This window comes from Astatotilapia calliptera, chromosome 17 (assembly GCF_964374335.1).
Source record: "Astatotilapia calliptera chromosome 17, fAstCal68.1, whole genome shotgun sequence".
Lineage (NCBI taxonomy): Eukaryota > Metazoa > Chordata > Actinopteri > Cichliformes > Cichlidae > Astatotilapia > Astatotilapia calliptera.
In genome coordinates, this window is record NC_137438.1 from 18,620,228 (window position 1) to 18,645,074 (window position 24,847).

Here is a 24,847-nt window from a genome sequence, read left to right on the forward strand (position 1 = left end):
CGGGACACAGACTGTGGTCTTCAGGGTGATGTGCCTGTGAGTTTACTGCAGAATTTAATAAAAATAGAAAATAATAAAAATTATTTAACAAAAGCTTGTTTGGAAATAATTCCCACTTTAGTCTAAAACAGATGACAATTAGCAGTTTCTTGCTTGAAAGGTGATTTTTATTGATTTAAATTGTTAAAATGGGTTTTACGGCTCTTTCAAACTCTCCTGTGTTCCTGAAGTTTGATGTTTCTGCCTGAGCATCTTCCACCTGCTGATCCTAATTCATCGCCAAAGCTCGCGGCCTCGACACTGTCATGGCCAGCACTCACTCCTCTTCCTGTCCTTCATCATCTCTTTCCCTCTCCCAGTGCTGCCAGCGTCTTCCTCTTGGGAGAGGTTGGATTACGATGTAAATCCATTAGGGTGCAGATAAAAGAGGCCTGTAATGTATTCATTAGTTTTATTTAAATCCGGGCCCGTCGCGCTGCCTCTCACCGTCTTCCCTTCTCTTCTCTCTTGGGTTTCTATTCATGGAAACTCTTCCCGCTCGCTGTTTGATCCACCGCTGTGTTGGAGATAAAAGTCTCGCCGAGCCGCTGGCACATGCAGGAGGCTGATCCCTCTCTGATACTTCACTCTGAGCTCCACTCTTGTTTTTGTCTGGTTTGTTTTTGAGTTGTTTGTCTGATGAAACCGGGTTATTGGAGTACTCTGCCAACAACTGTTCACTTTGCCTTTGGCTCCGAAGCCTCACCTGGATATTAACAGAAAACTACGAGTGTTCATCTGTTTATTTTCAGCGGTGTCAGAGCATTTCAAGATTCTTCAGAGCAGAGTTTACACTGTGTACCTGAGCTTCAGAGTAATGTTAGGGAAGATGACCTGGATATGATGAAGCTAACAGTGTCAGAAACATGCTGTGCCACCCAGTTACAGCTAACCGGCCGTTACTGTAACGACCGACGTGCTGACTGTTAGTTCTGACCATGAGTGAAGTTTGTTGTGCTCAGAGCTCTTCACTCGCTAATGTTTAGAGACCTACGTTTCTGAGGTTAGCTAGTGTTGCTCACTGATGATGCTAGCAGTAGAGGAGAGGCATCCTTTGGATTTTAAATTCATCCAGAGTCTTTCACATAAAAGTCTGCAGGCTGTTTGAGGCCTCCAGAGAGTCAAGGAACATCTCAGTTTTTAAGTTATGCTACAGTCTGTTCAAACATTGAATATCAAAAGCATTTAATCTGGGAAAAGGTTACCCAGCATGTTTAAAACCCAGAGTAATTTATAAAAGACTATTGCAGAATCCAGTGAACAGGACAGGTGATTATTTAAAAGTCTGTACACCTCGTTCACAGATGGTAATCGGCTGGTTTTGTGACTAAAGCTGAATATTTTCCTTCATCCTCTTTCTGCTGCTGTGAACACAGACAGCCACATGTTGAGAAAACTGATCATGTCAAGATTTGATAACCAATGCCAGGTTAAAAACAGGTAAATGACAGCACACACCGACTGAATCTTTGAGCCAAGCTAGTGTATGCAGATGTTCTATTTTTGTCCACGTCTTGTGAACATAAAAAATATGGCCAAGTGCAGACAAACAAACATTTAATCAGAGGAAGTGAGGATCAACTGAAGCTCGTTTTTTCAGCTTTACTGTCTTGTGTTTTGAGAGAAAGCGGCAGAATTTGGTCCAGACAGAGGCTGAAACATGGAGGAAACGTGTTTTAAATGTTAAACATGGATGTGATCTGATTGATGACGCTCCCAACATGAGTGAGGAACACTTGGCAGGATGAAGAGCAGTGTTGAACAAAGCTGTGATTACGCTCCAGTAAAACAACGACAGCAGCTTCTGATTTAATCAGCCGCAGTCCCCACTGTGCGTCTCATTAGCTCGGCAGCAGCGCGCTCTGAGGCTCCTTCTCCAATGCAGTCGTCCCTGTTTTCTCTTGTTTTGTTTGGTTGCGTGCGTTTCACAAAGGCCCATTGTTGCCGCAGCAGCTGTTTTGTTTTTCCAGCGGTTACTAAGCCAGACGAAGGTACTGCAGCAGCAACACGCCAGCTCCACTCAGTCATGGATGAGGGGAGAAAATGTTGTTTCTGCAGAGAGGAGGTAGACCCCTCAGCCGTGAGCTTGTGGACAGATAAACTCCCTCCACATGTGATGGGCTGATGACTGCATTATAAAAATGATTATAGTAATTCTGAAGATTTAAAGAATATGAAGTGTTCCAGGATCTTTTAATTTTCCAACGTCTTTTAAGCAACCTCTATGATCCCCCCCCCCCCCCCCCCCCCCCCAAAGCACCCCAAATTGCCAGAACTTTCATTTCCTGGGACCGCAGTTTAGGAATGTTCCAGCAAACCTTCAGCTCTTTGTTATCGGTATTTCTGCCTCAGTCTGAAGGTATGCAAAGATGCATTAAAACCTGTTGTCGAGTTATCTTGTGCCAAAATACGAACTGACACATTAAAATCTAGCTGGACTTGCACATCTTTTAGTTTTTGGCTAAGGACAGAATAAAGTCTGGGAAACCTTCTTTAAACTTCCTAACATGATGACGTCTCAAGCAGCTTGAAGTTTGGGAAGTTTCCAAGGAACTAAAAGTTGGATGTGTTAAGGATGAGGGCTGCACTAAAGTTCAGTGGACCATTTTAGGTTCTAGTTGGACTTGTTTTATCCCCAATTTTGTGACAGTACCAGTTCATGACAACACCAACAAAATATTAAGGTAGAAGCTTTTAAACTTCAGCTGGAATTGTTCATTGGCCCATATTTAAGTTTCCCCTGAGGCAGTTTTAGTTTGTGGTCCAAAGCAATACTTAAACTTGAACTAGATTTTGGTGTCAAGTATAAAAAAAAAAAAGAATAAAGTTCCAGAAACCTGCTTGGGTTTAAACATGTCCTCCAGCACAGTGACCTTTGTTTCTAAAGCAGGAAAAAGTCAGATCTTGTACTTCCATAGACTAAAGATGGAAAGTTTCCAAGGAACCAAAAGGCTCTTTGAGATACTTATTTATCTGTGATTCTATCTCAGTTTAAAGCCTAGAAGACATTAGTTAGCTGATGCCTTAGAAAGCTGTTTCTGTATGTTAATGTCATGAGGCAAATGCTAAATGATGTTGTACACACTGTAATTTTGAAGTGGATGGTGTTGGATTGTAGCTGGACTTGTTTGTTGTTTCATCTGTAATTTTCCTGAGAAGCACTTTAAAACTGGTGCCTAACCTTGAACTAGTTTTTGGTAACGAAAAGGAAGTGAATCAAGTTGTATAACCTTTTTCTCTATTGACTATGTGCACGTTAGCATATGCTACTTCCGGTGCGGAACCTCCTGTGGGGAGCTTTGTTTCCGGTGTCCTATTCGCGCCTGGTTTACGGTCCAAAACAAGTTGAGCAAATGAATCAAGCAGCGATTTACATTTCTCTAGATGTCTTGGGCATTTACCCAATATATCTGTAAATGATGTTCATCGACTTGTCGATATTTTTCCCCCGCGCCTCAGAGCAAAAGAGAAAAGGGATTCAAATGTTATATTTCTCAGCTGTCCCTCGTTTATCGCGGGTGTTATGTTCTAAAAATAACCAGCGATAGGTGAAATCAAGTAGCCAAATTTATTTTTTGACGGTGCAAAACGTTTGGTGGACATACAGTACTGCACTTCAGAGTCACACTGCTAGCGATCGATGCAGCGATTCTGTACTGTACAGGAGAGACGTCACGGAGGAGATCGTCTGCAGCGATCAGGACACAATGTGACGTAAAAAAAACGTGCAAACTTGCACTAAAAAAATCCGTGAAACAGCGAGGTGAAAGGTGAACCGCGTTATAGCGAGGGACCACTGTAATTTTGAAGGTAAGTCACAACATACCCTTCGTAAATACTAATGTATAGAAACCGTTACCAGCAATCATTCATTTTTTGTGAGGCTTTTTTCACGGTTTGTTAACATGCTGTGTAGGTGTGTACTTGACTAGCTGATATCGACATAACTGGGGAAAGATCTGGTTTGACTATTCTTCACCTGTAGTTTGAATGCTGAACATTTGCCTGTTTAAATCATAAGACCAGTCACTATACAGAGATGTGCTTCTGAATGTGGACGATGTGTCTTCTGCTGCAGTGATGCAGTTCTGCTTGTGTTGAGTGATGTAAACAACTGATCGATCTAAACGCTTTAAACGTCAAAGTTGATCATTAGATTTTTTTATGACACAACAGCGGTGAGTGTTCCCACCTTCTGCTCTTTGTAACTTAACGCAATCTTTCCGTTTTCGAGTTTTGGACATGATTTTGGAGTATATCTTCGCAGTAGCGATTGACCGCAAAGTAAAGCTACCGGAAATGCACAACCCCACATCCGGTCTCAAACCAGGAAGTTAGCATTGTCTCGTGCACATAGTCAATTCATAGTTCCTCCATCAGATGATCTGTATTTCTAAGAAATGCAGAACTTTGACTTCCAGAGAATAAATGTGAACTTTCCAAGGAACTCTTATTCTCTTATTATATATCTCTCTCTTATAACTCTTATTTCAGTTTTGTGCTTTTACACCCCAGTCTGAAGCCCCTCAAAGAGGATTTGAAACCATCATCTCATCTTTAAACAAGTCAGACAGGCGACAGGCGGGTCCTTTTGTTTTTTGAAAAAAAAAAAGAAAAAAAGTTCGCATCGAAGAAAAGGGTGCAAGACGTCTGGGCTCCAGCTTTGGTGATATTCTTGAAACGCTTTACCTGGCAATGTTATTCTACCTGCATCCGTCTTTTATTTACAGTTTTTGGGCATTAAAGATTGACTTCCTTACAGTCTGAAGATGTTGCAGTTGTCTTTGCTACTCTGTAATGCTAAAAACTGTACCCTGCAGGAATTCAGTTCACAGCTGCTTGTAAGAAGCTTCAAAGAGGGACATTTTTAGTATTTGTAATAAAGTTTCTCTGGTGAAGTGAAGTAGCGAGTGTTTCTGCAGTCGGGTTCATTGTGTTGCAGCAACACAGTCTTTGAGGAAAACTGGTTCTTCAAATCCACAGTGGAACGCAGAGCTGGACTCGGTTCAACCGGGATGATTAATGCATCAGGTACCAAACACAATGCAGCTCTTGTGGTGAGGGGATGTGTTGTGTGCTCGGCATTTCACTGCAGCTTTTCTCTCCCCTCTCTGCCTGGCCGGGGCCTCATTGTTCAGGGAGGGAAAAACACACCCTGAATGTTTCAGAGCTCTGAAGTCCTACCTGCTGCTTCTGCTGCTGCTCGTGCCGTCTCAGGACACAGCTCTTCATTTGAAGAGATACTGAAACCCTTCGGTGCCGGCCTGTCACAGCCAACGGCTCATCTGGCCGCTTTGCTTTGCTTTGTTCGCAGTGAAACCCAACCAGCTGCTGCGTTTAAAGGCTGCTGGGCAGGCTATCAGTTCAAGCTTTTGTCTTGTCTGAATGGGATTACGTGGAGAGGCCCAGCAGCTCCGTTTTTGGGTCAGTTTTTCATTCAGAAACATGAAGTTACAGGATGTGACGGTACTTTCCTTTTATGGCTCACCTGTGTGTCAGTTTACTCATCAGACTGACTCACAGTGAAAGTGTTATCCCAAATATCCAGTTAATTGATGGGAATTAATGTATAAGCCTTAAAGCTGAGGGTGAAAAATCAGCTAGGCTAGTGTGTGATCAGTGGGCTTCTTTTCATCTTTCAGTCAATTAAATCACATCAAAGTGTGAATATATGCACTGTAAGTACTGTACACTGTACTATACACAAGTCCATCACATAGAAATTGGTCAACAGGGTGTTGGAGGCAACCAGAGGTTCCAGGAATAAATATGAAGCCGCAAGAATAATCCCACTTTCCTTTCTTTCGGCTTTGTTCTAGCTTTTTCTTATCACAGCCCCTTTGCTATACGATCACTCACACCTACAATTTGTTTCCTGGAAAATTGAGCTTCTCACAAACTCAAAGTAACGTCTGAGTGAGCTTCCTCTGTGAAGACTTTCAGGATCCGGTTACAGTTTTCAAACTTCAGAGGTTCTAACTCCAGCTGTGAGTTTTCCATCAGCCTCTTTGGATCTGCTGATGTTCGATTTCAGTTTGGCCCTGAGTCTAGGGATAAAGGGGTCTGTTCTGCTCTCCATCCCTGCCTGGGCTGTGGGGGGAGGTGGTTTGAGATTGAGGTGTGGGATCTGGGTAGAGGAAAAAAGAGGCTGTCCAGCTGTGATGGTAATTAAGGCAAACAAAGAGGAGAATTAGCTGCACAGCAGGAAGCCCGCCTTCCTCATAACACCTCCACATGTGTGCTTCATGTGAGGAAGACATGGTTTTTAGAGCTGTTGGACTCTGGGAGAGCACATTAAAACAGTTTTTCTTTCACAAAGCAGCCTGAAACCACAAAAAAACACTGATTATTCAAAAAAAGAAACCGTTTAATCAGGGTTTGATGGTATTGTTCGTGATTTAATCGGCTGTGGTAGAGTTCATCTGATCTCAATCTTCAGCCCAACATTGGTCATAGGTGAGTCGACCTGGACTAAACCTGACAAGCAGTAAAAACAGTGGAAAACTTTAACGATGACAACAGCTACCTAAAAATAACAGAGGACACAATCACACACTGCATTATATTATATTACCAGAAACTTTCTAAAAAGTAGTATATTTAGATTTGGTACATGGTGTCACCCCTGGGTATCCCTTTTTCATCATATTGAGGCTTTACGAAAGAGAGAGAGTGGAAAAAGTTCAGCTTATTTGGACTGATGAAGAATATTCTGTGTTTGTATGTCTGAGGCTGGAAATCAAATACCAGCCCCCTGCCTGCAAACTGTGGTTTCTACAGGCCTTCAGGCCTGCTGACAGAGATCACACATCCAAATGTTTCAGGGACATCCAGCATCCATCATTCTGTTTATGTGAGCTCCACTCCCAAGAGTCTGTGTTCACTCAGCCGCACTACCAGATATTTACAATAAAACCTCTGAAGGACGTATCCTCGGTGGTTTCTAGATAATAGCATTTATCTGCAGCTGAGATGTTCCTGTAGTTTATTTAGAAACCCTGCACAGATTAATAACAGATAACAGCCAGTAGTTTGCACACAGCAGTGGAGAATGATGTAATGCAGGGAGGGAAGATGTTTAGGTTCTCTAAAATTTATATTGCCTGACCATCAGTCTCATTTCATGAAAATGATGGTTTAAAATGAAAAAGTCAAAACTTGTAGGTTATGTTGCTGTGTGTAAAAACCCATCTTTTACTGCACAGCTGAGAGCTGTGCTGGTTCTGCAGTAGTTTGTGGAAAACGATGAGGTGCATGTGTGAATTTCACTTGTCTCTCAATGTGTGGGCACGCTGTTTAGTGTGGAGTGATTAGTGTTTCGTGTCTTTGTGATGGTCGTTTTTCTGTGTCTTCAGCTTCATGTACTGGACTGATTGGGGCGAGATCCCAAAGATTGAGCGGGCGGGCATGGACGGGACAAATCGCTCCATGATCATCGATAAGGAGATCTACTGGCCCAACGGGTTGACGCTGGACTACAGCCAGCAGAAACTGTACTGGGCCGACGCCAAGCACAGCTTCATCCACCGCTCCAACCTGGACGGCTCCTTCAGGTATATGCAGCGCCACCTTTAGGGTTTTTGAAGCTGGGTGATGAGTTTTTTCAAAACCGTAACATGCTGTGTGTTTTCAGGGAGGTGGTGGTTAAAGGTGAGCTGCCTCACCCGTTTGCCCTCACTCTGTTTGAGGACACGCTCTTCTGGACTGACTGGACCACCCACTCCATCCACTCATGCAGAAAGCAGACAGGAGGTGGCCAGCGTGTTGTCCACTCCAACATCTTCTCTCCCATGGACATCCACGTCTTCAGCACCAAGAGACAACCCACCGGTGAGTCCAGACAGTTTCATCCCCTCCGACATGTTCACTGACTCACTCGGGTAAGAATCTGAGCTTTGAAAAGAACAAACCAGGCCTCTCTGCAGATGTTTAACAGCTGCATGTTTCCTCGGTCTTCACTTGTCCTCATCTGTGATCAGACAGTCCTCTTTCAGGCTGTGGAGAGCACAGAGCCCTTCAGGTGTTGAACAGAGGCACATCCTTCCAACCAGATGTGAGAATATCCAACATGTGGAGTCTGTGAAGCTCCAGCTGCAGCAAACCTCATCGGATTTATGCACAAATGTTTTTGTTGGCTCTCTGATAAAGAATCTGAAACACAGTCAGATTCCTCGTCTTGTGTATTTTTATACTTGGGGTTAAATTATTCACAGGAAAAAAAAAAAAAAAGCTCTAGAAAATCCTTTAAAAACCCCAACGAGGTGTTGTGGTTTGTGCAAACAATAGCTTGGCCGTGTTAATTCAAGCCAAACAACAGCAAAGTTTCCTCACTGAGAACATGTGGCACTAATTAAAAAGCCAAGCACTGACAGATTTGGTATCACTGTACTGTGAAAATGCTGTTTAGATTTCTGTTTTGTTCCTAAAAAGTCCTTGGTTTGTTGTTGAAAAGTGCACAGGAACCTTGTTAGAGTCATTAAAACTATTTTCAGTGAAGATGATCTTATTAAAACATAAAAAGATAATTTAAAACAAGCGAGGTCTCTATATGTCAATTTCTTGTTTGTTTGTTTGTTTTTTTTAAAAGTGGACTTTTACGTATTCAAAATGAAAAACACATTTTTACTTTTAAATGATTACAAATGCCAAACAATTGCTTGTGTTATGTCACTGTAGCGACATGCAGACCACCCAAACACACAGTTCTCTGCCTGATGTTTATCCTTTAGTGTCTGATGTAAGAGCTGTCATCTGGAACACATGAATGATTTCCTGAGGGTCGTGCTGAGGGTAAAGTGCAGTTTTGAGGCTGTAACTTGAAGGTAACTGGATTTTTTTTTTTCTTGTTTTTTTTCCTTTCGTGGCAGCAGTGAATACTCCTTGCTCCCTGAACAATGGAGGATGCTCCCACCTCTGCCTCCTCTCACCTGTCAGGCCTTTCTATCGCTGTGCCTGCCCCACTGGGGTCCAACTGCTGGAGGACGGCAAGACCTGCAGAGACGGTAAGAACGCTCTCCGCCTTCATTGTCTGTCGGTTCCTGACGCAATCTGTCAATTTTTAGCCGTTGTTTTTCAGGGTTTTGTTTTTTTTGTTGTTGTTTGTTTCTTTGTTTGTTTGTCTTTTACCTGAAGCATTTTAGTCTGGGTTTAATAGTAAAGTCAAAAGTTGGACTTTGACTAATAATAAAACAAAAACTGCAGACAAACATAAGGACAAAGAAATTGTGCTAGAGCTCAGCTACCTTAGATTGCAAAGGTGTTCCTAATGAGGTGGTTGGTGTATATTTAGGTCTATATAATCCAGAGAGTCAGATTAAACTCGCAAAATGTGCATTTTGGCTTCAGAAACACTCGAATGGAAACCGAAAAAGAGTCCAAATATTTCCTGAGGTGCGTCAGTGAGCAACGTCGATGCATGCAGATTATCTTTTATTTTCACCCAGAAAAAAGGGAAAAAGCACAAAATGCGAGCTTGTATAACTGTTTACAAGGATCCAGGCCGAGCACGCAGATTGGATTCATTAGTGTGTTTGAGCTTTTTGTTCCTGCTTGAAGAGAAGCCGGCAGATTTTCTGGTGCCAAACCTCATTAGCTTTTCCTCTAATTTAAAAACTCCTGATAATGTGCTCGCTCCCACTCTCCACCTCCTCCTCCTTCTCTTCTTCATCGTAGTCATGTACAAGCAGAAGGTGGTGCTGGGCTGACCTGTTGTTGCTATGGTAATCCGCCTCCATGAGCGGGGCCGGCCGTTTGAACTGCAGCCCGACGTTTCCCCGCCCTCTGCCTCCTTTTATTTACATTTTCGGGTTCAGTAACCCTCGCCTGTAGAGCAATGGGAGTTTTGAAGGCGGGGAGGCCTTTGTGAGAGACGGGATCACATGATTCCCCTGCAGACAATGCCCCCTTTCACTGCTGGGGTTTAACCATTTCAGCCAAGGGGGGTGAGCTGAAGGGTCGATGTTTGTTACTTCTCTGAATGTTAAAGAAATGAAGTCAGGTGTTATATCAGGACTGCGAGTAAAAGTCCTTCACACAGAGCCCCAGGGTTCATTTCTGCTGTGCATGTTTTTAATTAGCTGTGTGCTAACAGAAAGAAAATCTTCACCAGGTGGATTCAGACCTGCAGTAATTCCCCTTCAGGGTTTACACTGCTCTTTATATGTAAGATATCAAAACCTTCAAATATCTTTTACATTTCTTTTAACTTTAAAGAAGGCAGACATAATGGTCTCAAACAAGGCTAAAGATTTTCACTGGACAGTTTTTACATTTCAGTTTTACTCAAGACCAAAATGATCACACTTAGTTTTAGTTCTCTGCAGTATTCGAGGTCTAAACTTGGTCCAGAGTGGATAAATTTTGTATGGGTCATATTTTCAGCTGTGGGCGGATTACCAAACGGCTTCATACTTGTTGAAAGCTGAGATGGAAAAATGGTTCAGGCTGCCACTGTAATGTGTTATTATTACGACACCATAGATGGTCTATAAAATTATCAGTAAGTATGTTGATAATTGCTGATCTCAATTTTTATGAATACTGTACTAGCCTAGGTGAAACTCTAATGCTGTGATATCTTCATTACTTTGAATCGGCATCTTTTTAAAGGTGATGCAGTAATGTAATTGTAAAAAAAACTTTGAGTGATGATGTTCTGACCCTGTTTCTAACCTATGTGTTCCTCCTCAGGTGCGACGGAGATGCTGCTGCTCGCCCGGCGAACTGACCTGAGGCGAATCTCTCTTGACATGCCAGACTTCACTGACATCATCCTGCAGGTGGACAACATCCGTCACGCCATTGCCATCGATTATGACCCGGTGGAGGGATACGTCTACTGGACCGATGACGATGTGAAGGCCATCCGCCGCTCCCTTCTGGATGGCAGTGACGCTCAGTTCGTGGTCACATCTCAAGTGGACCACCCTGACGGCATCGCCGTCGACTGGATCGCTCGGAACCTCTACTGGACCGACACTGGGACTGACCGCATCGAGGTGACCCGGCTCAATGGTACCATGCGCAAGATCCTGATCTCCGAGGACCTGGATGAGCCCAGAGCCATCGTTCTAGACCCCGTGGCTGGGTGAGTCTAACATCTGGAAGAAAATAAAGGAGAGAGTTTTGTGATCTGAATAAAGGCACAAAATATTTATAAGCATATGTCAGGATTTTAAAAATTCTCAGATGAGGCTTCAATCAAAGATTTCAAAGATCTGAATCTCATATTTGGAGTTATTGCAAACAAAACTTCAGAGTTTAATTCTGTGAAATCATTTTAAAACGTTCTTTGTAGAAGTTCAGGTGTTTGACTCCTTTAAACCAACAAGGTCAGGTTAAAGTTTTTTTCCCCTCCTGTTTTTCAGGTACATGTACTGGACCGACTGGGGTGATGTGCCGAAGATCGAGCGGGCCGACCTCGATGGGATGGAGAGAGTGGTGATGGTGAACACGTCTTTGGGTTGGCCCAACGGCCTCGCACTCGACTACGAAGAACGCAAAATCTACTGGGGAGACGCCAAGACGGACAAGATCGAGGTTTGTGTTTGAGCTCCAGATTTTACTTTGATGCTCAGAATTCTTTAGTCTTGGTGTCCTGATGGTTCTCTGATCTGCTATTCTTAAAAGTCAACCTTTATGATTTCAATCTTTTGTCAATTTTAAACAGGGTGGTGGGAACAGTTTTCACACAGGTTCTTTTAGTTTTTGTCAGCACAGAGCTTCAAGTCTTCTTATAGGGCCACTCGAAACACCACCAGCTGTCCTGTATGTAAAATAATCTGTGTTGGAGGCAGGCATGTCAAGCAAATATGTGAAAGACAAGGATATTGACTATGGACTGTTAGATCAATCCAGCCTTGTAGTTAGCAGTGCTTTTGTTCTGTTGGTTAATCTTAGCTGGTAAACAGCTGTTAGGTACATTACTGCTTTCTGTTGGTGGTAATGGTGCTTTACATGCAGGCACAGGTAAAACATGAGGAACATGGACTTCAGGTTAAACAGTTGAATAAATATTTCAGTTATTGTGAAATTATGATTCCTGTTTGTGATGTTGTAGATCTGAACATAAAATGACAGTGAAGTCGTTCTTCTCCTGACTCAACACTCATTTTGGGCTGTTTTTTGGGTTTTGTTTGAAGCATCATTATAAATTTATAGAAATTAAAAATTTCAGTAATTTCAACCTGTCAAAAAAAAATCTAACTTCAGATTCTGCCATTAAGCCAGATTTTTGGTAATAGCCCAATATTCAAACCACCACAGCTGAACTGAACATGAAATCACCCTAAACTTGTGACGGTGAGCGACTCGTTCAAGGAACAGTACAAGCAAATATATAACGTTCAGAATAACGTTCACTGATTGCCCTTTTAAATAATCTGGTGCTGACGTTATTTTCTACTAAAAATATTCAGAGCATAAAAAAAGCACTAGACTCTAGTGCTTTTTTTTATGCTCTGAATGTTTTTCATTGTTCACTCTAGTGACTAGAGTGAACAATGAACATTAAAATGGTTTACAGTTTTATTTTCAAATGGCCTCCTGAAGGTTTGCTGATGTTTTATTGTTTTGTTTTTTTTCCTGTGAGAGGAAACGTTGCAACTGGACGGTCTCTTCAGCTCTCTGTTCGTCGCAGAGCTGTGAAACTTTGTGCTCATGGCAGCTGTGCTCGGTGTCGACCGTCCAGCTGGGTCTGAAAGTAAAAGTCTGATCTCTTTCTCTCTGCGGTTTGCATCCTCACGCCATGCTGTCATGTTTGTAGATGATTTTATATCTCTGGTTTTCATCTGACCCCACCTGAACCCCTTCTTAAACCCCCCCCCCCCCCCTCAGAGATCATGTTGATGCCTGGCAGTGCCCCGGCAGAGGGGCCTCTGCCCCCCCCGGTTTCTCCGAGGACCCAGTTTTTGCGGTGAGATCCCACATCTGGTTCCGATTGCGGCCTGCGCTCCAGCTGCGGTCGGCTCTGTTTAGAATAGACCCAGAATCTGAAACCGTCGCCGCGCTGCGGTCTCAACTCCCAAACCAGCGGAGACCTTTTGGCTGAGGCCGTCGGGCTGAGGATGGAAACTTCGTCTTATATTTATACACCACGTTCCTCCGAGGCCCAGTGTGTGGAGATGTTTTTGAAAGATGGCAGCCGGCCACGCAGGGGCTGTTCTGGGAGCAGCGAATCGCATTGCTCCACGCTGCACTGATAGGTGGAAGGACGCTATACAGATTACAGGCCTCACTGTTTTTTCTTTTCTGCAAATTCCTCACATATTTGTCTCTGTTGACACTTTGAGCCTCCCTGCATGTTTCAGAAATGATCTTATCGAGGTGAACTCCTCTTCATGTGTTCGCCTGTTTCACCAACACTGCTGCAGTTAAAAAAAAGAATTGCCTTTAAAAATGAGTCTTGGGTTCGATGTTTTGTTTTTCTTCCTCTCACTTTACTCTTTGTGCTTTGGTCTGCTGGCTCATGAAAATGTAAAGCTTTTATTTTTCATGGTTTAATTACACAAAGAACTTTTAACAGTGTATATAAGAGAATACAGGAAAAACTGCATTAACCTGCACGTACAGCTCAGAAGTTTAATGATATTAAAAAAACAATAACTGGGTTAAGTTAAATTTTCTCTGATAAAATATTTAGCTGAAGGATAAACACTTGAAACAGCTAAGTTATGAGTATGCAGGTTGAATTGGTGATTTAAAAGAGAAACAATTAGAAACAGTCGAACATAAATATTTAACTAATAGTAGCATATAGTTGGCTTTTGAATGTTAAACGTGCTGGATAAAAAGTTTAATTTATCTAATTTAACAAATGACTAGCTTAAAGTAAGCTAGTCAGGAGCTAAAGACAAGTGGCTTAGTGTATATCTTTTTATTTTCAAATAGCTGTACAGCACTTTGTTTGAAAGCACTTTATAAATAAAGTTATTATTATTGTTATTATTAAAAAGTTAAAAATATTTATGTATACATGAACAGATGAATCATTAAAGTCACAGATGGTTGAAATGTTAAGCTAAAAGTAATAAAGTCGTTTAGGTTGTTGGCTAAGTGTAATTAATGGTTAAATGAGCGGTGTTGAGGGTCCACATGGTTTCTGCAGTGACTCAGTCCTTATGCATCATGTTTGGTGGTGCTGATGGAGGTGTGTTGGAGCTCCTCTGATGGTGCATCAGTGTGTGGAGGCTGTAACGTCAATTCAGTCTTTTAATCGATTGCAGCTTCATGTGTGAGTTTTTCTGTGCTTGTGTCCCGTGGAGTGGGTCTTTACAGCACTCTGTCCTGGTATTTGTCGAAGTGAGATGTCAAATTTTGTGTGAGAGCAGAAGAAGAAGAAGAGGAGGAAATGTGGCACCCATATGCTGCTGTTGTTTGTTTGCTCCGGCTGTTGCTTCTAATTAGTGGCTCTGCGATGTGCTGCCAGGACGCCTGAGCCCTTATGAGCATGCTCTGTATCCACAGTGAGTCTGCCCAACCCCCCATCTGTGCAGCACTGGCTAGAGGAAATGTTCTGTGATGGGACCTGGTCTGTTCTCTGCTCATCCCTTTGTTTTACAGGAACTTGGCGACTGCATGGACTTTCAGTTTATAGTTTGATGCTGGTTTAAACATACTGGAAATGCGGCAACCTGCATTGGAAGCAGGTTTATAAACTCTTCCTGCTGGTGTCAGCACTTTTAATACAGCAAACATCAAACTCTTATTCAAACCATAACAATTAATTTTTTTAATTTTATCCCCATTTTTCTTCCTCCTTTTTATCTTCTCCTTATTTTGTTTATATCTTCATTTTATTCTTTACTCTTTCTTATCTTCTGATTTGGAGGTTGGCTTCCTCTTTTTATTCTCACTTCTTCCTCTTTGTCTTTATGTACTTATTCCATTTTTCCACTTATTGGCTTTGTTTTCATACTCTTCCTTTATATTTCCTCTTTATTATGCTTTTCCTCTTCCCCTGATGTCTTCCTTCTCCTTCAGACTATAATTTCTTACCTTGTGTTTTCAGGTGATGAACATGGATGGGACGGGGCGACGGGTGCTGGTGGAGGACAAGCTTCCTCACATCTTTGGCTTCACCCTGCTTGGAGACTACATCTATTGGACAGACTGGCAGCGGCGCAGCATCGAGTGCGTGCACAAACGCACCGCAGTGAGAGAATTCATCATCGACCAGCTACCCGACCTCATGGGCCTCAAGGCCACGAATGTACATGAAGCTTTTGGTGAGTCCAGCTGATGATGGTCTGGTCTGCAGCAAATAAACCTCCCCATTTTCTCCCCAGATGCTAACTTTCTGCTTCACATGCTCAGGTACGAACCCGTGTGCGGATGATAATGGCGGCTGCAGTCACCTCTGTCTGTACAAGCCTCAGGGCGTGCAATGTGGCTGTCCCATCGGCCTGGAGCTTATTGCCGACATGAAGACCTGCATCGTCCCCGAGGCCTTCCTGCTCTTCTCTCGTCACACAGACATCCGCCGGATCTCCCTGGAGACCAACAGCAACAATGTTGCCATCCCGCTCACTGGTGTCAAGGAGGCTTCAGCACTCGACTTTGACGTCACCGACAATCGCATCTACTGGACCGACATCACTCTGAAGGTGGGACTCATTTTCACATACTTGTTTTTAGTCGTTCTCAGTTTTTTTTTTTTTGTTTTTTTTCTTTCTTCCTCACGTCGTCTGAATCTTTTCTTCTGTTAGTTTTTTTTCTTCTTTCTCTCTAACACTTCCTGGTGTGAGCAGAACCTTGGTTGTGAACTAGGGGTGGGTTTCAAAAATAAATTTTAGCATGAATAAAGCTCTATCGATTCATTAAATCCTGAATCATTTTCTAAATATAAATGTATTTGCCAGAAACGCGAGAATTTGAGGTTAAAGCTCACAAAACGATTTCAACAACCACCAAACAGCTAAAACGGCAAATGAGAGCAGGTAAACGAATTCCACACAAAGATGTAAACAAAAAGCTCGGACCCTGCGCATCAGAATGTGTGAGATGTCGGCTTTCTCACCTGACGGCATGTACATGGACACGCCATCGGTGCAAAAAAAGACAGCTCACTGATTCTGAAGCTGCAGGTTTTGTCATTCTCCAACCAAAATTCACTGAACCAGCAGCAAAAGAAGATCAAAACTACACTTCACATTTGATGAACATTGTCATAAATTCCCTCTTACTTTTGCTGTTTTGCTTCCATCATGATAAAATCACACTTCCTGGGCAGTTCTCTCTAATTGTACTTCAAGAAGTGTTTCCCATCTCAAACCACTGTTTTCTGTATTATTTGCTTGCTTATTACGCACTAGTCTACCGTTGTTTACAGTGCTGTCGGTCACTTCTTTGTTTTGTTTTGTTTTCCAAAAATGACCTCCAACAAAAAAGCCTCATTTCTGCTTTTTAATACCAAAGAAATTAAAACTAAAATTCTGCCAAACTGCAAAACGCTTGGCTGGTTCTCTTAATAAAACCTCTGTAACTTTGCTCTGCTTCAGTAGCATCAGGTAATGTCCATATGTTGATTCTTGCTTTTCTTCAGTTTTTGATCTACAGCAGAATATTTTTAAGGTTATCTGCTATAAAAAGCCAGGCCAGGAAAATCTCCTTCATGATTTTCTGTGTTTTATCCTCATTTACTTTGACACAAAGGCATCTGCTGTGATGCTCACACCTCTGATGAAGTCTCTCAAGTCTCAGTACTGATAAATGATGATATTTCTGACTGTCTGAGTCAAAATCTAATCAAATCAAATCAATTCTAGAAATCAGTGAGGATACCCAGGCCTATTGTGAACTGCTGTTGTTTATCCAGTCTTTACTTTGACCTTTGACCTGTGCAGACCATCAGCCGGGCCTTCATGAACGGCAGCGCTCTGGAGCACGTGGTGGAATTTGGTCTGGATTATCCGGAGGGGATGGCGGTGGACTGGCTGGGAAAGAACCTGTACTGGGCTGACACTGGCACGAACCGCATTGAGGTAGCCAAACTGGACGGGCAGCACCGGCAGGTTCTGGTCTGGAAGGATCTGGACAGTCCCCGAGCTCTGGCTCTGGATCCGGCGGAAGGGTGAGAACCGCATGAAGCGGTCTGCAGGTCATGATGGTGGGTGTGGTTTGTGCTGACCTGTCTCCTCTCTGCAGGTACATGTACTGGACAGAGTGGGGGGGGAAGCCAAAGATCGACCGAGCGGCCATGGACGGGACAGGACGGATCACGCTGGTGGCCGATGTGGGGCGAGCCAATGGACTCACCATCGACTACGCAGAGCGCCGCCTGTACTGGACCGACCTGGACACAACGTTGATCGAGTCCTCCAACATGCTGGGTAATCTCTCAACCTCATAACTGCCAACCTAACCATTCAGCTCATGTTAGAGTAGCAGAGCGCACTTCGTGTTGTGTGACATAAACGATAGAAAGCATCAAAGTTTTTACTTCTTCGTCCCCTTTAGGTCTCGACCGTGAGGTGATTGCCGACGACCTCCCTCACCCGTTCGGTCTCACCCAGTATCAAGACTACATCTATTGGACAGACTGGAGCCAGCGCAGCATTGAGCGTGCCAACAAGACCAGCGGGCAGAACCGCACTGTCATCCAAGGTCACCTGGATTACGTCATGGACATCCTGGTGTTTCACTCGTCCAGACAGGGCGGCTGGAACGCCTGTGCCTCCACCAACGGTCACTGCTCCCACCTCTGCCTTGCTGTCCCTGTCAGCAGCTTCGTCTGCGGCTGCCCCGCCCACTTCTCCCTCAACTATGACAACAAGACCTGCAGCGGTGAGAAGACGCTTACACCCCTGCATGTATACAAACATCATGCAGAGTTATTTTGACACCTAGATTGAGAGAGAAATAAAATAACTGAAACGGCAAGCGTCATCTTTGACTTCTGTATGGTGGCCTTTATGGGACATCTCAGACTCAGCTGAAGTTTGAGCTTGATAGCTTGAGTTATCTTTGTTTACTGTTTCTGCCCCACAGAAGCTCTAAGAATTCTGTCTGACGTGTTTCTGTCTTTCAGCTCCCACATCCTTCCTGCTCTTCAGCCAGAAGACAGCGATCAACCGCATGGTGATTGATGAGCAGCAGAGCCCTGACATCATCCTGCCCATCCACAACCTGAGGAACGTCCGCGCCATCGACTACGACCCACTGGACAAGCAGCTGTACTGGATCGACTCCAAGCAAAATGTCATCCGCCGTGCTCAGGAGGACGGGAACCAGGTACTGCATCCATTAGATAAACTGGAACCACTGCCGGTCCCTGGGGAGAAAATCCAGATTCTGGTGGTTTTAGTTAACAGTCAGATCAAAACTGCCAGAGGAACTGAAAGTGTTTTTGGACAGTTGGAGAGTCTGTTTCTATAAGAAACTTAAATTTGTCTCCTACATTCACATGAAAGAGATTCAAATATAGGTGTGTTGCTAATGTTGAGTAACCACTACCATAAGTTCGCTACAAATACTCCAATCACCGCACACACACATGAATCCGGTCTTTAAGTGACGGGGTATGAACCCTGCTTCTGGGTCCAAACTGCTGTTTATTAAGGCTGTTTTGTTTTTAACATGTTTTAATGTTTTGTATGTTGTTCTATTTAATCTAAACAAGCCCCTAAAAAGAAAAAAGAAAAAAAAGTCAGTGATCACTGTGTACCACTACTCATTTTAAAGCACAGTTTTTAAAACCTTATGATATAGCTACAGCCCAGCCCGTGCAGCAGTATATTAATGACTAACCTCATATTGTGGATGGATTATCTCAGTAGTTCTCCTGACTGAAGTTTGGTCCATTTACAGCATCCTGCCATGCGATTACATTTGTCTCTAACCATCGGGAACTCTCACGTTAACTTTTATCGAGTGGAAAAAGGTTCATCCTCCAGCTTCACTGTGTTTATGTTATGCTAACATAGCTGTGTCACTAGCCACCAGGTAGCACATCATTATATACCAGCTAGCTCAACTTTAGTAACGTCATTACTGTTTAGTTTTCTGGCTTCAATTATGTTGGAAGTGATAGCAGAGCTGTACATTTTGATTTTTTTCACAAAACTCTGTCAGAACATGCTATATCATGTTTAGGTGGAAACTAGCGAGCCAACTCCCTGCTAACTTCTAACTCTGTTAAATTTGATAAATTCTGTTTTCATGGATGCCTGGATTTTACACTTAATTGTTACCCCTGGTAGAGCAGCACACTGATCCTTTTATCAAAGAAGAAAGAATTTAATCAGTTTGTAACTCTCAGTGATGCTGCAGTGTTCGTTTGACTTCAGGACCTGAAGCGGAGTTTGGATGTCAGACTTAAGGACCGGATAACCGGTGCCATAAAAGAAAACGACGGGCTCACTGGATATAAAATAAGGTCCCGTCTGAGCCACATGAGCATTTTTCACTGCAATAATTGTAGTAAATGTGCAGAAGTCAATTTGACCTTCATACTGTTTTAAGCGCTGTTTCAGACCCAGAAAAGTCAAGATTTATTTCCTTTTAATATTATCAGTTTAATTTTAACATTTACGATTAATAACCTGATGAGTTCACCACATTTAAACAGAAATGGAGACAGTTTACATCCACTACGAGAAACAAGCTAACGACTAAATCTGGCTTTTGTTAAGCATTATTTTTTTGTATAATCAGCTCTGAGCATCATGGGATATATTGTAGTTTCAGTAAACTGCAACAGTTTAATGTCTTGACATTTTTCATGAATCTTCAACTTTGAACGTAAACAGAGAGATGAGACAGAAACCTTAAACCTGCAGTTTTCTCAGGGGGAGTTCAAGTCATTCCTAAATAAACATCGCAAACGACCTTAGTGACAGCATCTATAGAGAGGAGAGGGCCATGTGTGAGCACGTGCAAATGATATGTCGCCACTTTGATGTCGTTCTTGATGGAGGGTGTGCTGGTGTCATTTTGGACATTTTGTGCGTAAGTCTGTCCCGTATTCAGTAAGTGAAAATAAAATGAACAATAAAAGGTGAATCAAATGGACCATTATGGCAAGGCTGGGATGGTCAATTTGGTAAAGTAAATCCGTTGGGCATCTTTCTTTGCCTTTAGACAATAATTCTGATGGCAAAAGAGCCAAACGGGACAGGCAAAAAAAAAAAAAAAAAAGACATAAAACAAATAAATATGTAAAAAAAAAAAGGACATTTTGTGCGTGTGGGCAGTAAAAACAACCTTCATTTGTCTCTTACAGATTAAACATTTCAAACTGCCCGTTTCTGGTTTGTTTTTCCAGAGCATGACAGTGGTGTCGGGCTCTCTGGGCGGACACAGTCAGGGTCTGCAGCTGTACGATCTCAGCATCGACATCTACAGCCGCTTCATCTACTGGACCAGCGAGGTCACCAACGTCATCAACGTCACCCGCATCGATGGCAGTAGAGTCGGTGTGGTGCTGCGGGAGGAGCACGACAAGCCGCGGGCCATTGTCGTCAACCCGGAGAGAGGGTCAGTACCACTGAGGCCTCACGCCAGTAATCGCCATCATTACATCATCATCATCAGGGCACTTTTTTCAGGCCAGTCAAAAATGACAAAACAAAAACAAATGTAAATGCACATCCCTGTCAGCATGGCCACATAGGCTCAAAAACACAACGTAATAAATATTATTAAATCCTTTACAAATAACAGTATATTCATATATGAATATAAGTGACGATAAATACATTTTTTGTTCAAATGAGAGACTATGAGATGAGATAGCCTTTATTTGTCAGTTGCAGGTCTTTTGCCCACAACCGAGATGACAGACCATACAATACACAAACATCACATTGGGGAGACAGGTCAGGCTAGGTAGCGAGGAAAAAAACATCGAAATGTGTAACACAAAAGGATAATACAGGAATGAAATCTTTTAGATTTCTTCAGATTCTTGTGTTTTTTGTTGTGTATGAGTTGAATCTTTGTTTCTGGAAAGCATCAGGTTGCAGTGAGATGGACCTGTGGTGTAGGTTTAACACAGAAGTATAAATCAAACCCTGAACGTTTGTCTCTGGATCAAATATTATGATGTTATCATCTTGCCTAGCAACCACCTAACAACAGACAAAAACACCCAGTATTTGTAGCATGGGCATGTAATGGTAATAAACTGGAACAAATACTGTGGGGTACTTCATCTTCCTTGTTTACACCATCCCAGGCTGAAAAAAATCGTTATGGAAACTGAAATCTGTTCAGGATTCAACATTAAACAGCTGAGAAACACTTGAATGATAAACATTAACATGATTCCTGGTTGTAAATCAGCTCTTTCATCCTCCTGTGTTTCTGTAGTTAATCTGATTTAGATCCAGAAAATGTCACCTGACCCACCTGCAGGTCGTCTGTATGGCGGTGTGTGTGTGTGCACTCTGCCTTTAATCACTCTCTAATTTGTCCTCCATGTTTGTTCTGTCGGGCTGCTGCAGTTCACTGGCTCTGACTCGCTCGCTCGCTCTGAGCCATAATTGTAGGTTAGTTTCAGGCCTTGTGGTCGAGAGATGAAGTCTGCAGATGTTCTGGTTAACTTCAGAGCAGCGAGAGGGAGAACGTGTACAAACCTCCAGTCTTTGTCCTCACAGCCCGTACATTATGTCCCCACAGGTACATGTACTTCACCAATCTAATGGAGCGCTCCGCAAAGATCGAGCGGGCGGCGCTGGACGGTACAGAGCGTGAGGTGCTCTTCTTCAGCGGCCTGATGAAGCCCGTTGCTTTGGCCATCGATAACGAGGTGGGGAAGCTGTTTTGGGTCGACTCAGACCTGCGGCGCATCGAGAGCAGTGACCTCTCGGGTGAGTTGGGGCCGTCGGGTCCACTTCAGTGTCACCTGTCCAAATATTTTACTGTTTACTGCAGATTGACCAGAGGCTCAGAGTTCGTCTTAAAAACTGAGTTTGGTGTTTTTCAGCTTTGAAGATATTAAAGGAATTTATTTAAAACTGGAGTTCATCCTGCTGCACATTCAAATCAAATCTGTTCCTGTGGATTCTGAACCTAATGCTCAGCAGTACGAACCTAAACAGGAAATAAACAAACCTCCATGAATGTCAGAAATCAGCGGAGGTGGGGGTTGGTGTGGAGACCGGCATTCCTGTGATTCTCCGGCGCCGCGTGCCGGCCGGCAGGAATGTAAACTGTTCAGTTCCTCAAATGTTTCCTCCTAAAGGAAACTCGGCCCTGCAGATTTTAGCTGCAGGAGGCCGTGAATCCTTTTTCTCTTGTGAATTTTGTGCCTCTGGGACTCCGCCTTGATGAGCAGATTTTCAGGCTGTTGACCTCGGTGTATCGCTCTCCATCCTCCCACCTCCCCTCTGCCTCACCCCTCAGTTTCTCTCCCGTTTCTTTGCTCCTGAAGTTTTTGCCCTACAACCTTGTTCTTTTTTTTTTTCTTTTTTTCTTTTTTTTCTTTCCCGGCACTTTTTTGAAATGATTTAGGAGCCAATCGCATCGTGATTGCGGACTCGAACATCCTGCAGCCCGTGGGCCTGACTGTTTTCGGGAACCACTTGTACTGGATCGACAAACAGCAGCAGATGATCGAACGCATTGACAAGACGACGAGGGAGGGACGGACCAAGATCCAGGCCCGCATCGCCTACTTAAGTGACATCCACGCAGTCCACGAGCTCGACATGAGGGAGTACAGTGAGTCCGCTTTACATGCACGATTTAACAGATCAAACTCAAACTGAAACCGCGCTCACCTGAGCTCTGCGATTTCCAGGTAAACATCCTTGTACTTGGGAGAACGGCGGCTGCTCTCACATCTGCATCGTGAAAGGAGATGGGACGACGCGCTGCTCATGTCCTGTTCACCTGGTGCTGCTGCCCGACGAGCTTTCATGTGGAGGTGAAGCATAAAATCATCAGCATTAATAAAGATTGCTCAAAGATTTGAGCAACCCTCCTCTCAGTAAAATAAAATAGATAGATAAGGGCTATTTGAGATAACGATATATATCGGATAGGAAAATGTCTATCATTTCAAATTAGCCTATTGTTTATTTTGTGGTGACACAAAATAAACTGTTTACGGCAATATTTTTTCATCATTTTGATGGTCACTGTAGAATTAATTTCTTAAAGTTCTCTCTTTCTCTTATATTTAATACAGTGGTTCTTAATCTGGGTTCGATCGAACCCTTGGGGTTCGGCGAGTCGGTCTCAGGGGTTCGGCAGAGCCTCCACCGTGACATGCACGGCTAATTTTGTGCACCAGTAAAACCATATCTATGTCTTGAATTTGAAAATATCATATTTTATTTTTCACTAAAGAGGGGTTCAGCGACTGCGCATATGAAACTGGTGGGGTTCGGTACCTCCAACAAGGTTAAGAACCACTGATTTAATATAACCACACTACGGACGGACAAGCGACTGTTTTTGTGCGTTGTCGTTAGCAACAGCGACGATAAATGCACTGCGTGGCTCCGCTGTCCGCATGTTTATTTTCCACATAAACCTTTCACAATAAAGCTGTAGATCCTGTTGAGGTTTTTCAAAATAAACCGAATCACGTGAAAGAGTACGCAGAGTGTTTACAGACGAGAAGCACGTCATGTGCTAAAAAGTTTAAACATAAGAACAGGTTTTCCCCCGCAGCACGCCGTGTAATAAATACTCACAAAGAAAATTGCAGCTGTTTGAGCTTATGTAACACTCAACTCCAGGTGCACGACGCCCTGCTGAAAACACTTCACGCAAGTCGAGTTGCCCGAGAGTCACAGAATTTTAATAAATGTCTTATATCGGGATATGAAATTTTGGTCATATCGCACAGCCCTGATGTAGATATTGATAGATATGTGATATAGATATATATTCATATATTTGAATACAGTTTCAACGTTAATATAAGGTTTGACCAGTGTCTGCGTCGTCCTCAGAGCCGCCCACCTGTTCGCCGGAGCAGTTCTCCTGCACGTCGGGCGAGGTGGACTGCATCCCACAGGCCTGGCGCTGTGATGGTTATGCCGAGTGCGACGACGGCAGCGATGAGGAGGACTGTCCGGTCTGCTCCGACTCAGAGTTCCAGTGCGATAGCCGGCAGTGCATCGAACTGAGCCTTCGCTGCAATGGAGAGATCAACTGCCAGGACAAATCTGACGAGAACAAGTGTGAAGGTGAGCCGGGTAAGACAGAATCTTTGAGGCGGGATCGCCGCAAAGTAAAACTTTAATTCCTCAGCGATTTAATTTTCAAAGCTTGTGTGTGTGTACCTGTGAGAGTGTACAACATTTGTTTGATAATTTCTAAACGCTTCACTCCTGAAATAAAAGTCAAAGGAGCCACAGTGTTTAAATATCAGTGGCCCGACCACAAACGGCAGCTGTAACAAGTCTGTTGAGCGTCTTTTGCCTAAATGTTTGTCTGCAGTTCGGTGTCCCGCCGATCAGTTCACCTGCTTCAACGGCCAGTGTATTGGGAAGCACAAGAAGTGCGACCACAACATGGACTGCATGGACAACTCAGACGAGACGGGCTGCTGTGAGTCTGCAAACACAAACATCCAAAACATCCGAACAGTTTGATCCGGTTTATCTTTTTTAATCTGATCACTTGTGTTCTGACCTGCGGGAACATCTTAGCTGTGGTGCTTCTGTCAGACTTCAAATCACTGAAACAGAAAAACGTCTAACAGTTATGAATAAATACGTACGTGTACTACACCAAGAGTTAGGGTACACACATACCCACACAGGTTTACTGTACACCAAGAGTTAGTGTGTGTGTGTGTGACACCAAAGCTGAATCAGTTCTTTGTCTCCATCTTATATTAGTAAAATAATAACTA

The 24,847-nt window shown here is 43.3% G+C and overlaps 1 protein-coding gene across 4 annotated transcripts in view; it reads left to right on the top strand.

The window, feature by feature from the left end:
• Window positions 1–24,847, top strand: part of lrp6 (low density lipoprotein receptor-related protein 6) — a 51,706-nt gene that overhangs the window by 20,150 nt on the left and 6,709 nt on the right. The window contains exons 3-19 of one of the 4 annotated variants that reach the window (XM_026146611.2): window positions 7,395–7,592; window positions 7,673–7,869; window positions 8,907–9,041; window positions 10,729–11,125; window positions 11,406–11,577; window positions 15,047–15,263; window positions 15,352–15,641; window positions 16,881–17,107; window positions 17,182–17,366; window positions 17,494–17,820; window positions 18,065–18,267; window positions 20,300–20,511; window positions 21,655–21,845; window positions 22,489–22,698; window positions 22,778–22,903; window positions 23,940–24,185; window positions 24,430–24,540. In XM_026146611.2, the coding sequence (XP_026002396.2) occupies window positions 7,395–7,592; window positions 7,673–7,869; window positions 8,907–9,041; window positions 10,729–11,125; window positions 11,406–11,577; window positions 15,047–15,263; window positions 15,352–15,641; window positions 16,881–17,107; window positions 17,182–17,366; window positions 17,494–17,820; window positions 18,065–18,267; window positions 20,300–20,511; window positions 21,655–21,845; window positions 22,489–22,698; window positions 22,778–22,903; window positions 23,940–24,185; window positions 24,430–24,540 (3,644 nt within the window). The remainder of the gene's footprint in view (window positions 1–7,394; window positions 7,593–7,672; window positions 7,870–8,906; window positions 9,042–10,728; window positions 11,126–11,405; window positions 11,578–15,046; window positions 15,264–15,351; window positions 15,642–16,880; window positions 17,108–17,181; window positions 17,367–17,493; window positions 17,821–18,064; window positions 18,268–20,299; window positions 20,512–21,654; window positions 21,846–22,488; window positions 22,699–22,777; window positions 22,904–23,939; window positions 24,186–24,429; window positions 24,541–24,847) is intronic. The other 3 variants (XM_026146612.2, XM_026146613.2, XM_026146614.2) reach the window with 3 other exon arrangements.